The sequence below is a fragment of the Alligator sinensis genome, unplaced genomic scaffold (genome assembly GCF_000455745.1).
Source record: "Alligator sinensis unplaced genomic scaffold, ASM45574v1 scaffold1643_1, whole genome shotgun sequence".
Classification (NCBI taxonomy): Eukaryota; Metazoa; Chordata; order Crocodylia; family Alligatoridae; genus Alligator; species Alligator sinensis.
Genome location: NW_005842687.1, coordinates 681688 through 696152, shown reverse-complemented (window position 1 = coordinate 696152; position 14465 = coordinate 681688). Strand labels below are relative to the sequence as shown.

General features: G+C 45.6%; 1 protein-coding gene across 1 annotated transcript in view; it reads right to left on the bottom strand.

The window, feature by feature from the left end:
* The window catches only part of UNC5D (unc-5 netrin receptor D), a 329440-nt gene that overhangs the window by 81120 nt on the left and 233855 nt on the right, over window positions 1-14465 (bottom strand). Inside the window, exons 9-11 of the mRNA XM_014524862.1 lie at window positions 7846-8026; window positions 5944-6111; window positions 3582-3746 (exon numbers count right to left, since the gene is read on the bottom strand). Of these exons, the coding sequence (XP_014380348.1) occupies window positions 3582-3746; window positions 5944-6111; window positions 7846-8026 (514 nt within the window). The remainder of the gene's footprint in view (window positions 1-3581; window positions 3747-5943; window positions 6112-7845; window positions 8027-14465) is intronic.

The window sequence follows — 14465 nt, the reverse complement described above, 5'->3', positions numbered from 1 at the left end:
AGCAGCAGCTCTTTATCAGGACTAAAGGTTGGCCATTAAGAGAAACCTGAATCACTTGCAAACCATGTTTCAAGATAGGTATAAAACACTGAAACAGACCACCCACGTTTGACAGACCCAGTCCTAGAAACCAAAATATTTTGTAAAATCCTTATGAAAACCATTCTCAAATGGGACATAAAAGAGACTAAAGCTGGGGACAATTCTAGTAGCTGTTTTATTGGAGGTAGGGGCTCTATTTGCAAGTGGTGGCAGCTGAATCGATGCCATTATTCCATTTGTCCACACCTCTACTAGTGGATCTAACCCATGGTAACTGACTTTTAAAAACCTGCTTCATTTAGGTTACAGAGCTTTTGCTTCCACTTAAAGGGGACAGACACAACAGCTGTAGCTGATCAGTAGTAAGGCGATACAATTTTAAAGCACTTGAACTGTTTGTTCACACCTCAAGTGACAGGTCCATGAACAGGACTGTGGTCTAACGTGACGCAGACCCTCCCCATCATTTAACCATAGTAACATGAGTGAGAAGAGAGTCTTTTCTCTGGTATCCCAAATCCTTTTCTTCATATGCTTCATGCCCCAAGTCTATTTTCTGGAAACCCTCTTGTTAAAACTCCTGCAGTTGATATCAAATACTTGACTAACACAGCACTAGGCTTTTGAGCTCCTTCCACATGGAAGATGCACTTGTACCAATATGAAGGTGGTAGTTCACTGTAGATAGGCACACAGTTGCACTTCCTCAAAGCAGTGACTTGTGAGATGCTTTCAAATATGATGGCAATGAAGATCACATAAGCAGCTAACTATCTACCAAGCCATCCCATGACTATTGTGTGCTTCAGAGTATAGTTACATCCTTGCTTGCCTTGTTCAGCACGTATTCCTGACAGAATCATAGACAGCTCAGGCTACAAGAAACCTCAAGAGGTCATCTAGTCTGCTCGAGGCAGAATGATCCCTATCTAAACCATCCCAGCCAAGGATTTGTCTGACCTGCACTTTAAAACTTCCAAAGATGGAGATTTTGCAGCCTCCCTAGGCAGTTTATTCTGGTACTTCAAACTCTGAAGGTGGTTAACTTAGGTGACAACAAGAGATTAAGAAGAACTTTCTAAGGCTCTTACTTCCTGCCCTGTCCTTCACGGACATAGAACAATCTATCACCATCCTCTTCTTAACAGTCCTTTGTATATCTGTAGACTGTTATCAAACCCCCTCTCAAACCACATCATTGCAACATTTCCAACCTTTCCTCAGATGTCATTTTTGTGGTTCTCCTCTGGACTGTCTTCATTTTGTCCATATCTTTCTTATGCCATAGTACATCCACTGAAAAAAAAAAATTCACTAATAGGCCTGTTACACAAATACACCTGAAGGGGTATTGGATATAACAAGTATCTGCAGGGAAGAGGATTCAATTACTGTATGGAAGAGTGAATCAACCCAAAGAGTATCTTCTGTTCACTACAGAGACGTTCTCAGAAACTGAATTAATTCCAAGCCCCGACAGATCCTCACTTGTTATTCTCTTTATGTCACAAGAGAGAAGAAAAAGAAAGTTTAAATCATGCCTATATCCTCTTAAAAAAAATAAGGTTCATCTACATAATGTCAGTCGCTAGCAGACATAGCTACAGCAAAACTAAGGTATAGGGGAAATGTAAATATAACTACATTTTTAAAAAGCCAACTGGGACTTGAATATTAAAGAAGTTAGGTGCATTTTAAATCCCAGCCTCAATATACAAATGTTCTAGGCTACAGTGATGACTTTTATTACTAACAGCCTAAGTGAAAGTTAATCAAATCTCATGCTGAAAGTGATGCAATTCCACAGTTCATGGTGTGAAGAACATTTCCTCTTCTTACCATACATACAGCTTTGGACAATTTTCTAGGCATATTTTTTCCCCTTTAATTTTTCCCTTAGATTGCCAAGTACAGTATTAGGAGGTACTGGAGGCAAGATACCAAACTTGCAAGATCTGCCATACTGGATCAGAATGGCCTACTCTCATGCAGCTGGCAGCTGACAAAGAGGAAATGCCCATTTATTTACTGGACATTTTGGTGAAGTCTCTGTGCGCATAGGGTGGAGGGGTGGTGCAATGCAAGGAACAAGACAGTGAAGTCAAATGCCTTCCTGCTGGAAACAGCAAGGCAGGCAGTGGGTACATAGTTTCAATTACTACTAAAGTAAGCAAATACTAAACTGCAACTGCTCAGTCACAGACAGCCACAAGAGTGAGTGCCAGTTGTGTGTGAAATCTGTGGACCTTCCAAGGACCAAGCTAGATTTGAGTATGTGCTGCAGTGAAAGAAAGGCAAGTTCAAATTCCTAGCGTCATTAACACGGTTTTGATAGTCGGTGCATACTAATAGCAATAGAGCCATAAACCTCTAAGTGCTTCCTGAAGAAAGCTTAGTGTTGTCATACTTGCAGGTCACCAAGCAGGCCAGCAGCAGAGCTGGGACCTGGCTTTCCAGCTGCCCGCTGGATACACCACGTGAATTAGACTGGATTCACAGCACCCTGTTTGTCCAATGTTGACTAAGGTGGGGGAACGATACACTCCCATGAAAACGGATGCAAAGGAGGAGATATCAAAATACAAGCAAACTTAGCTTTTCCCCCTAATTTGCTTGTTTCAGCCCTAGAGTCCCGAATGGTTCCCAAGGCTGCCATTTTATTGCTAGAAAGCGATGAGTTGGCGATATTATTACATGGCTACGGAATAGCATGCAATGTAGGAAGAAACTTGTTAACTTCTCATTTATTTCAAGACGACGCAGATGTCCCTGGATGTTTTGCATCTCAGTGCTGATATTTCAGCTGCAGGGCTGATTTTCCTGACTCCTTAGCTGTTTGTTTATGGTAGCAACAACTATATGCCAGATGCTTTCCATACGGTTGGGAAGGGTCAGATGCTTTCATGAAGAGCTCATAGTAGCATGCAAAGCTCAAATCTGTTACTCACACCCACAAAATCTTTCTTAGTAGCAAAGGTGAAAGTGAGAGCTGCCTTTGACCCAAAATATCTGGGGCACTGATTTGTTGCTGCATTATATGCATTGGAATTCCAAAATAATCTTAATCTTAATCTCCCATGTCACGAAAAGATCTATGTCTTATCAGAATCACTTAGTAATAAATTGGACTAGATGACCTCTGGAGGTCCCTTCCAACCCTACTTTTCTATGATATCTATGATTTGTAAGTGAAAAATGTGCTGGCTTGTGCACGTTAAACTTCCATAAATCTTTGATGCATTATTCATTATGCCTAACCCAAAGCTCTTTGAAGCCACAGTGAGTTTTCTATGGCCTACAGCAGGGTTTTGGCTCAGATCCTTAGAAAAAGCCTGAAGTCAGGTGGATATCAAATTTGCAGCTGTGCAGCAACCTGAACATATATCTTACCTTCCATAAAGATTTCAGACAAAATTGTTCTCCAGACTCGAATGCAATTCATGTGCAACACTCTACAGCATACACATTATGGCATAACTTTTAGAGGGCAACACCTCCCAAGACAGTCCAGTGTAAAGGTTCATTGTCATATCACCTACCTTGAATGCAAAGTCCTTCGGTGCAATTCTCAGATTCTTGACTTAAGCCTTCACAGAATTTTCCTCCGTTTCGTGGGGAAGGAGCAGTGCATTCCCGAATTCTCAAATGTTCGCATTCTGGGCTGCAGACTGACCATTCACTCCATACCTCCCAGCTACCATCCACTAAACGGGAAGACAAAAAACAGAAGCTTATATGACAGTTGTGATCAGGGTGCATCCAAATTCATTTATTCCAAGGGTTCCACAGGTGCTTTTCTGAGGTTCTTCTAAAGAAAGCCATCCCCTTTCTCCCTAATATGTCAGCATGTGGAATTTATGCTAAGACTCAAGAGGTTTATACACAGAATATGAGCTATACCTCTACGTCAGACCTATATAATACTAATTTTAAAGATGCATGCCACGTCTGATGGCATGTACTTAGCATCTATTATCAAGAAAGTTCTTAACTCCTTAGGATTTGTTTTCTCTCTCATATTATATACACAGAAGTCAGTTTAAAAGGCATCACTGAAATGCAGCTACCTTCAGCGTAGAACACAGCAGCTTTTTAAATCAAGTGCAGCCACAATATATGAGACAGTTTAAGGCAGGAAGGAAAGAACACCTACAGCCACTTAGGACCGCAGGAGAGAATTTCACATACTTTTCTTCATAATGCAGCTATTAAGCTCCTAGTGTTCATTCAAAATTCAGCTCCAACAGGGCTGGTATGTGGGGGCCTCACAGAGCCATCAAGCAGGAATAATGTTGACATTTACCAAAAGAACAAGAGCTGGCCTTCCTTGCTGGCTGCTGGTTAATGCCCCGAGTGATTCAGGATCAATGCATCTCTCTGCTGACAGATTTGTAACTCTCTGGCACAACCCCTACGTGACAAAGGTGTTCCACGGCCCCGGTTTTTTTCGTGCACCAATCAGGTAGGGTAAAAGTCAGACTTTTTTGTTCCTACATTCACTTTAGTACCTAGTGGATCCAGAGCTCAGAGGCTCAGTCCCCACTGGAATAGATGGAAATTTCTCTGTTCACTTTTAAAAATGATAAACTTGGTTAAAACTGCATGTCTGCCCCACTTCGTGCTGTCATCGCTGTCCCTGCCTCCCCAACTATTCTGTTAACCTGTAACTTTATCATTTTGGGGGAAACCACAAATATATAAACAAAGGACAAAAACCAGGCTATAACAGAAGCATAGTTATCTACAGTGACAGGGTATTTAAATCCCTTTATCCCATTTAACCTTTTTGTACCATTTTAAAGTAATGTGTTTTCAAACCAAATCATCCTTTATTTCCTCATAACCCCGCAGCTCAGGGTTCTGCATTTCTCCTGCCGACTGCCAGCATCACTAAGCCCTAACTCAGTGCCTCCCAACCTTTTCCTCAACCTGACCCCATTTAAACACTGGACATTTTTTACAATCCCAAAATGATGCAAACAAGATCAACGGCCCGTCCCTACGTGGGCAGCACAGCTGAAGTGGTTCCCGGGGTGGGGGGGAGGAAGTGGGCTTCCTGCTTTGGGCTTGGGGCTCCCCACCCTACTGCCCTCCCCTAAGGGTTTCTGCAGCCCAGCAGATGGGATGTAGCACCCTCATCCTACCCCACCCTATGCACAAATATGGGGGGGAATGTGCCCCCCCATGCCTGCCTCCTTGGCAATTCACAGTGGCAGGGAGACAAACTACGCCCTCTCTTCCTCACTGTGGGGACCCTGATCTGCTCTTCCCCCACCCCATAGACTTACCTGGAGGGATCTGCAGGAGGTGCTCTCCATGCTGCGTGGCTGCCTCATCACCCTCCTCCTGATCCCCCCACACCCAAGCAGCCCCTCACAGGCTGGAACTCTGCCAGCCTCCAAGGAGAACCCACCTTTTCCCACTTTTTTCTGTGATTTTCAACATAATCAGTTGACCCTGCTGAGTGTTTTTGCAACCCTATTTTTTATCACTGCAACCCCAATGTTGGGAACCGCTGCCCTAAATGCTCAATGTAAAAAGCTCTGTGCCTCATTTTTAGGGCCCAGCCATTCAATATTCAGAGCCCTCTCTTTTGCCTCAAGTTCTGTGTGTCGCACCAAATTGCTGCTTGGCGACTGAGCATTCATTTGCCTTTTGTGAGCTAGAGGCATTAAGAACCCTAGCAGATCTGGCGAGCAAGGATTGTGACTTCCTCTGCTATTGCAAGAAACGTCGAAAAGCACAAGCCTCTGAACGCCACTCTACAAGAAGCACGCAAATGTCTTCTAGTTCCTTTTGATCTCAGTGACTCTGCATAGCACCCCTGCCTATGCAGGTCAGAGGGCTCTCTCCGGGGCGTGACCTTTCAAGTTAGACCTGGTTAAGCTGCATCTCTCTCACCAGGACAAAGTGAAGTGCAGGTAATTTTCTGCACTGACATTCCCTCGCAGAAAGCTCCCCCATTGAGTGGAGCAGGGTTGGTACAGGTCCGGGATCGCTTCTGCCAGCCTCGACCACACCGCACATTACAGTTAGACCACTCTGTCCATGACGACCAGCCTCCATTCACTGAAAAGCACAAACACATGTATTATATGCATTATATAAAAGTCTCTAAATATCAAATCTTCATTTACATCCTGTCCTTCTTAAGGTGTGTGTGTGTGGTGCATTTTTTTAACACATTCTGCAAGGTAAATTTAAACTCAAAAAGGGGCATCACCATCTAAATAGCATCAACATGCAGTTACATCTGGATGTGAAATAACTACAGTGTGTGAATTTGGAAGATCCATGCATCAGGAGGTGTAACAACTGACAGCAGGACTGAAGGGGATGTCAAAGAATGGACCTCAGTTCCCTTCAAACGCACTTCACCTTGAGGTATGTTTAAGATCTTATTTATCCTTTCACTGCATTGTGAAATTTTGCTCTCCAGTTTATGAACTTGGAGAGCAACAGGGAATGATGAAAACAAAAAATTCTGTTTTTTCACCCAGTGCTACACAACTATCTGCATTACCTATTTTTTGTATAATGCTATGGAGCCTCTATTTGAGGATTGTTTAAGACTATCCCTATTCAGAAAAAAAGCACACAGGGCATTTACAGACATGCTCTGGGAGGCGGGAGGGATTGCTTAATTAGCACCACTCAGAGCCATGCTAATTAAAGTGCCTGGAGCGTGATGTGTATCAGCATCCCCGCACTGAAAAATGGTGGCGGGGGGGCTTTAACTAAAGCTTGTCTGATGAGTGGACAAGCATGGGGACACTGATACACGTGATGCTGGAGTCTGCTGGAGAAAGGTAATTACCACGCTCCAGCAGACTCGATTAATTGACTCTGCTCCAATGTGCTGTAATTGCAACATGCTGGAGCAGCCTCCCTGCATGTGTATAGGACCCCACAGGCACTTATCTGAGTGCCTTCCTGAACCAGGCTTATCAACACCATTGCTTAAATCCAGCATCCCTAGAAGAAGGGAAGTAGGTAGCATTTTCATGGCTAACTTTAACTACCCAAGTGTCAATTGGGACACTTACTCCCCCTTGTGCAACTGGCAGTACTCTTTTGAGCATGCTCAAAAAGGATTTGCTCCAGCCCCGTTCTTGTGCTCTCTGGCAATTGTCTTCCACATGGGAGTGCGCATAACTCTATGGAAATCCTTGAAATGTTAGTGGCAGAATGAGCACAATGAGCAACACTTCGATGGAGAAGGAGGTGGAGGCAAAGGTGGTGGCAGAGATCTAGGAGTAAGAGCACTTGCCTAGACAGCACAAAAAACACAGTCTAGGCTCTCTGCAGCCTGAAGGACTTTTAAACCTGATTTCCCCACAGTAAAGTCCTCTAATTATTTGGCACCAGGCTAGGATCTCCCTCTGCACATCTCTGCGAAGCTAACCCACATAGGTGCCAAGAGGGCAGAGCTATGTGGGGCAGGAGTAGAGCAAGCCAGAGAAAGTATGGCTTATTGAGACGGGGAAGTGCTACTTACCTGCCTATTGGAGAGTTGGATTTGGGCCTACGAATAAGGCTTGTTTGCTTGGTCACAATTATTAGGAACTGTAACAAGGACTGCTAAATTGCAATCATATTATTGAGCTGGCACCAGGGAGCCCTCATTGTGCTAGACACTGTGCAAACAACTTGCTCTTGAGGTCAAGTCTCAGGACTGGAACCCATTAAAGTAGGGAGCAGAGGTGGGAAATGCACAACTCCATGGGTCTGTAAGCACCTGCTGTCTATCTGTTCCCTTGAATGATTAACAATGTCTAGTGAATATTACATGTTTCCACTAACCATACACCACCACGGTTGCAGACATACTCCTTCTCTTGGCCACTATATTGGCAGCCATGCAGGTGTAGTTCCCAGAATCAGACAGACGGGCCTGGCGGATGATGAGATTATGATCTGCCCTGGTGTCAATGTTCTCATCCAGGTTGGAATCAATAGGCTCCTCATTCTTAAGCCATTCCACCTGGTGGGAAGGAAAATGAGAAGCAAATGATGCAGGAAAAGGAAAGATTTACAGAAAAATATGGCATGGAAATATACTGACATCCCAGAGAAATTATGAATTATATTTATGAGGAGTCTTGCTAAATACTTATGAGAATGTTTCTGAAACTAATGGCAACTTCAAAATAAAGCTACTTTGTGTGCAACGATCATTTACTGGACATCATCGCTTGTCTACATAGTCGTAAAAGATGGCTGCATTTGACAGTGCTGCCATCGGTACTCCCTGCTGCTGCATAGTTTCCTACTCTGTCATAGACATCACAGTGTGGGCAGTCATTTTTCCATTAGTTTCTCAAACACCTTCATATATTATGTTAGCAACTAATGCTGAGGATGCTGCGAATGGTAGCACCCATGGGATAAGGCTCTACATAAACAGGAGACAGAATCTGTACCCTGCAGATACTTCTGGTCGAAAGATAGGAACAAATGAAGAGACGTGAGCAATAAAAGTTATAAGCAATGGAATACCGCAAAACTGTTAAATAACACGGACTGTAAGAGGAGAGGGCTTTTTCATTTTATAGCGGGCCAGAAGCAGTGAGGTAATAAGGAAAAGAAAAGAAACAAAGAAATATTCCCATATCATTGTATTTTTGCTGATGGATACTTGGACATCTGCAATAAGTCTTTGGAACAAGGAGATGCAGAGAGACAGACCCAGTATTTTCCAAGGAAGCTTATGCCCTTGTGGGAGCCTGGAGGAACAAGCTTTAAAAATGAAATCAGATTCTTAATTGATTTCTCTTTGCACCTATCTGTCTAATCAATATTTTTCTTGAATCTATCCTGTACATTCTATTTCCTCTAAAATTATTACCAAATTTACTCGAATACAAGACAAGGTCTCCCCGCCCCCAATCAGCATAGGGGGGAAAAACCCTTTGTCTTTTCATTTGAATACAAGAAAACTTCACTAAATACACTATCGTTAAACTGATAACAAAAGCAGCATTTGCTCAGTAATGGAAGCCAACTATGAAGTTGATTAAATGCAGCCAACAATGAACATGACTATAAAACACGTGGCCCATATTACACAACCATGCTGATGGAAACGTGTGTGTGTGTGTGTGTGTGTGTGTCCCTTAAAAAAAATGGGTGGGTGTTCCTTCCATAGGGACCTGGCACCAGGCCTGGAGGTACTGCAATAGTAGGCTGGCATTGGGAGGGCACCCTCCCAAAAATAGATCGAATTTTATTAGTAGATGTTTAGAATTATGAATCCAAAAAGATGACAAAGCCAGTAGTGAAATACAGATAGCCCAAGCGAGAGACTAACATAAGAGGGATGGGGGTGAGGGGAGGGGAATGCAACTAGGTTACAGAAAATACAATGTTAGCCAACTAAGCCCGGGGATGGGGGTGGGGGCTCACAACACTGAGAGAGAAAGAAGATAGATACACACAAACCTGTACAATGATCCACAATGGTGGGGGAAATAGGTTGACAAAAGTTTCTCAGTCCATATAGAGTCTCATCACGGGGGTCCTCTTCAGGTGGAGTGGGGTGGTCCATTGCTGAAGATTCTTCTTGAAGTGAAGCCCATCAGATGCAGAGAGGGGTTCAGTTCAGGTGATCCCCTCTGGGTCTGGTCTGGCAGTGGTCAGTCTGGTGGGGTAAGTGTACTGGCGGTGGCCCGTGATGTGCTCCATGTAGATGTCACAGGAACTGTGGATCGTGTTGGACACCATGAGGCAGCGCATCCGCTTGGTGTAGTGGCGGGAGACGCGGCAGGCATGCAGGATGCTCTCGTTGCTGGCATCCCAGGCTCTGAGTGCTCCCACGATGAACGCGTCAACCATCACGTTGTGGCCACGGCCCCTCAGGATGTCGGCCAGCAGGGCGTACTTCTCCCTCTTGTGAGCCCGGGACTTGGTGAAGGCTTGACGCCAGTTCTCAAAGGGGATGATCATGTCCATGATCATGATCTTCTTGGCCTCTTCATTGGTGATCATGATGTCAGGGTGCATCTGGCTCTTGCAGCCTGGGACAGTGCGGTTCACGGAGATCCTTTCCACTGTGGCCGGGATGGCCCTCACCAAGCGGTCGTGGACAGCATTGTGGCAGAGCTGCCAGGCTCTGGTGTGTGGCCTCCAGCTGCACAGCACATGGGGGAGGGTCTCTGCTGCATAGCTGCACCATCAGCACCACTTGTCCCAGTGGCCAAAGCGGACAGCCCCATTCAGAGGCAGGCAGTTGAGGTGGGCGCGGTGGAGGAAGCGCCAGTCTGGGAAGCACATGAAGCTCCCACTGGGCATGAAGTTTCATAGTTTCATAGTAGTTAGGGGTCAGAAGGGACCTGAATAGATCATCTAGTCTAACCCCCCGCCACTGGTTGGAGCACACGCTGGGATCACACGACCCCAGACAGGTGTTCATCCAACCTCTTTTAAATTTACCCAAGGTAGGAGCAAGGACCACTTCTCTAGGAAGTTGGTTCCAGAACCTAGCCACCCCGACAGTGAAATAGTGCCTCCTAATCTCTAACCTGAACCTGTTCTCCAGCAGCTTCTGGCCATTGTTCCTCATCACCCCAGGTGCTGCTGGGGGGAATAGGACCCTTCCTATTTGCTGCTGATCTCCCCTGATGAGTTTGTAGGCAGCCACCAAATTCCCCCTCAGCCTCCACTTGCTGAGGCTGAACAGGTTCAGGTCCCTCAGCCTCACCTCGTAGGGCCTGCCCTGTTGCCCTCCAACCAAGCAGGTGGCCCTCCTCTGAACCTTCTCAAGGCAGGCCATATCCTTCTTAAAGCATGGCGCCCAGAACTGGACGCAGTACTCCAATTGAGGCCGGACCAATGTCACGTAGAGAAGGAGTATTACCTCTCTGGACCGGCTTGAGATGCATCTTTGGATGCAAGACAAAGTGTGGTTGACTTTGCTGGCTGTGGTCTGGCATTGGCAGCTCATGTTCATCTTGGAGTCAATAATGACTCCAAGATCCCTTTCTGCCTTTATGCTCTCAAGGGGGGAGCTCCCCAGCTAGTATGTATACTGTGGATTCCTTCTCCCCAGGTGCAGCAGCCTACATTTATCTACATTGAAGCCCATCCTATCACCATCCGCCCACTTCTATAGTCTGTCTAAGTCTAATTGCAGCCTCTCTCTCCCTTCAAGCATGCCTACCTCTCCCCACATCTTGGTGTCATTGGCAAACTTGGACAGTGTATTTTCCACCCCCTCGTCCAAGTCGCTTCGAAGATGTTGAACAGTGTGGGCCCCAGGACCGAGCCCTGGGGGACCCCACTGTTCACATCCCGCCAGGTCGAGTATGACCCATCCACCACCACTCTCTGGGTGCGCCCCATCAGCCAATTTTTGACCCATCCAACTGTGTAGGCATCAATGCCACAGTCGCTCAGTTTATTAATGAGAATGGGGTGAGAGACAGTGTCAAAGTCCAGAAAGACTACGTCCACGGCGACACCATCATCCAGGGATTTAGTTACCTTACCTGGTCATAAAAGGCCATCAGGTTGGTCTGGCAGGACCTGTCTTTGATGAACCCGTGTTGATTTCCCCTGGGCATGATCTCTCCCTCACAGATGTGCTCCTTGATAATTTTTTCAAGGATTTTCCCCAAGACCGATGTGAGGCTTATGGGCCTATCATTTCCTGAGCCCTCCTTTCTCCCATTCTTATAGATGGGGACCACATTAGCTAGTTTCCAGTCTCCGGGCACATGGCCCATGGACCACGCTCACTTGTACAGCCGGGGAAAGGGCACAGCAATGACCCCTGCCAGCTCTCTCAACACCCGTGGGTGGAGGGCATCAGGGCCTGCAGATTTAAAAACATCCAGCCCTTCCAGAAGATCCCTAATTACTTCTGCGCAGACCCGAGGCCTGGCAGTGCTATCCTCAAGATTGCCCCAACCTGTGGTGGGAGAGCTGTCCTGTTCCCTGTCCAAGAAAACAGGCAAAGAACTTGTTAAAGATTACGGCTTTCTCGTCTGGCGTAGCCACAAGATTACCAAGTGGTTGCTGAAGTCCCACTTCAAGGTAATATCAGAGACCTCACCTTGGTCAGGTTTGGCCCTCAGGCTGCTGACGTACTTGTTTCAGACAGCGTCCTTCAGGAACTGCTCCAGAAAGGTCCTCATGTGGGGTGTCACAGTGATGCAGTCGGCATGCAGGCTGGTTGTAGGGAGACTCCCAGCTCCAAGTCCAGGTGCAGCCAATGCACTTCCCAAGGTGGCTACGTTTGATCTTAGCCAAAAAGGCCAAGATGCTGATGGGACCCTATCACAAGGATGGGTTAGTGTAGCCCATCTGAATAAGATACCTGGTAGTGTCCACTGAGTGCAGTCCCCCTTAGTGCTAACTGTTTTTGAAGCCACAACAATACACATATTTCAGCTTCCTGTTCACTACCTTTCTTTTCCATTTCCAATGATTTCTGTTTATTCACTGCCTTAAATGTCTGGTAAACATTACCAAATGGCCCCAAACAGTTCACCCAGAAGCCCTCTCTCATCCCATCTCCCCACCTGGTGTATATGATTACTGCAGCCCTGCCCTCTGTGAGATGGAGCCAGACCCAGTTGCCCTGTGCCTCGTTTACATATAAATTTTTGGAGGATCCCAAGACTCATGACAAGCACACACTTATGTCACACTTATGACCTGGTTCCAGGCATAAGCGGGGGGCTAATTAGCACGTGGATCCTTTGTGGGGAGTATTTGGAGTAAACACATATCCTGAGCAGTGTAGAGCTATGGGGTTATTATGGCTTGAAATGCTGTTGACTCTGCTGGGGTCCAGTCCAAAGAACTATATGGTAAATCATGAAATTTTGGTTTTAGACTAATATCATGCATAGTTTATATAAGTAGGTACAAAAGTATTGCTTAAAAGTGTGCTTACAGAATACCTATAATAAAACTTGCAGCAGGTATGATGCATCATTTTGACATGAATTAAGTCTATGGTTTCTACATGCAAATACCTACAGGTCTTTTCATTTTGAGGTTACTGTTTTCAAGTTTGCTCTTTACTTCTACATGCTCAGGAAAAGTAGGGTCTGACAGTAAGAAAGGGCAAAATAGGCTACAAGTGGAAGAAGCTGGGGGCAGAGAGGGCAACGGGGCTACATGACCCTTCAGATATATTTTCCCTGCTGTAACAGTGGGAGGGGGACAAATTCAAGGAAAATGTCCAATAATTAGATTTTATACCTGGAAAATTACAACACATTTATACATTTTCCATTTGTAAAGTTTAATTATTGGGGTGTCATCTTATATTCAAATAAATATGGTAATTCCTTCAGTTATGGTCATCTATAGGTGTGCTCTCTGCTCTGGCTTCCCTTGGAAAGTGGAATAAAATAAAATAAAACAAAATCATAAGCAACAAAATATGAAACTATTCTGATCATCGAGAAAGCAGAGCCCCCTTCTCTGCCCTAGAGAGTTGGGAACCAAAGCTCTTGTGGGAATCCTTGGCTCCTTGAGCCATTCTGCAAAGCAGAGAAGGATTCACTTGGACTAATGAAGAGGATCTGGTGGAAATGACTGACTTGGACTGATGGTGTAAATCAGGGACGGGCAAAGTCCAGCCCATAGGCCAGACTGGGCCCACAATGGACTCCATTTCCCAGCAGCCCCTGCCCGCATAACTCCAGCCAGCTTCCTAGGAGTGGCAGGGCTGTAACAGCATGGGGCCAGGGTCTCCATGGAAACTGGTCCCAGCAGTGCTAACATGGGCAGGGAGCTGCTCACGGGCCAGGATCTTGTGGCGGTGACAGCACTATGCAGAGCCAGGGCAGAGCTGTGATCTGCTGCCTGCACAGCAGATCCTGGCTGCGGCTCCAGCCCATGCTGCTTCCATTGCAAAATCCCGGCTCCAGGCCCGGCCCCGGCACAGCTCCCCACCCAGCCACATACCCTGCCAGTGCTGCTTGGGCTGGTTTCTATGGAGACCCTGGCCCCATGTTATTATGGAACCTCTGCTCCTGGGTCTCCATGGAAACCAGCCAGAGCGATGCAGCAACACAAACTAAAGTCTTAAAAGATACGACTCTTGGCCTATAGCATTTTAAATGATCAAAGCACCAGACAACAATTGAGCAAGTCTTATCATACTCGTGGATGGTAGATGGGTAATCATCCTTATCTCTGTTTTACTGACAGAGAAATGGAAACAAAAACATGAAGCAGTTTATGACAGGTTTACATTCACAGTCAGTGGACAAGCCAAGCCAAGAATCCCAGATCCGTTGACTTCCAGTTGCCATTGTCTTTCTAAAAGCTAGGAAGTTATTCAAATCTATTGCCAGTGACTGTTAATGTATGTAAAAATACTTCATGTAACATGTTTTCAGTAGCTAAGTGGTTAAGACTATTTTTGAGTTACTCGGGAACTATCTGCAAGGCATTTCTGTAGTTGG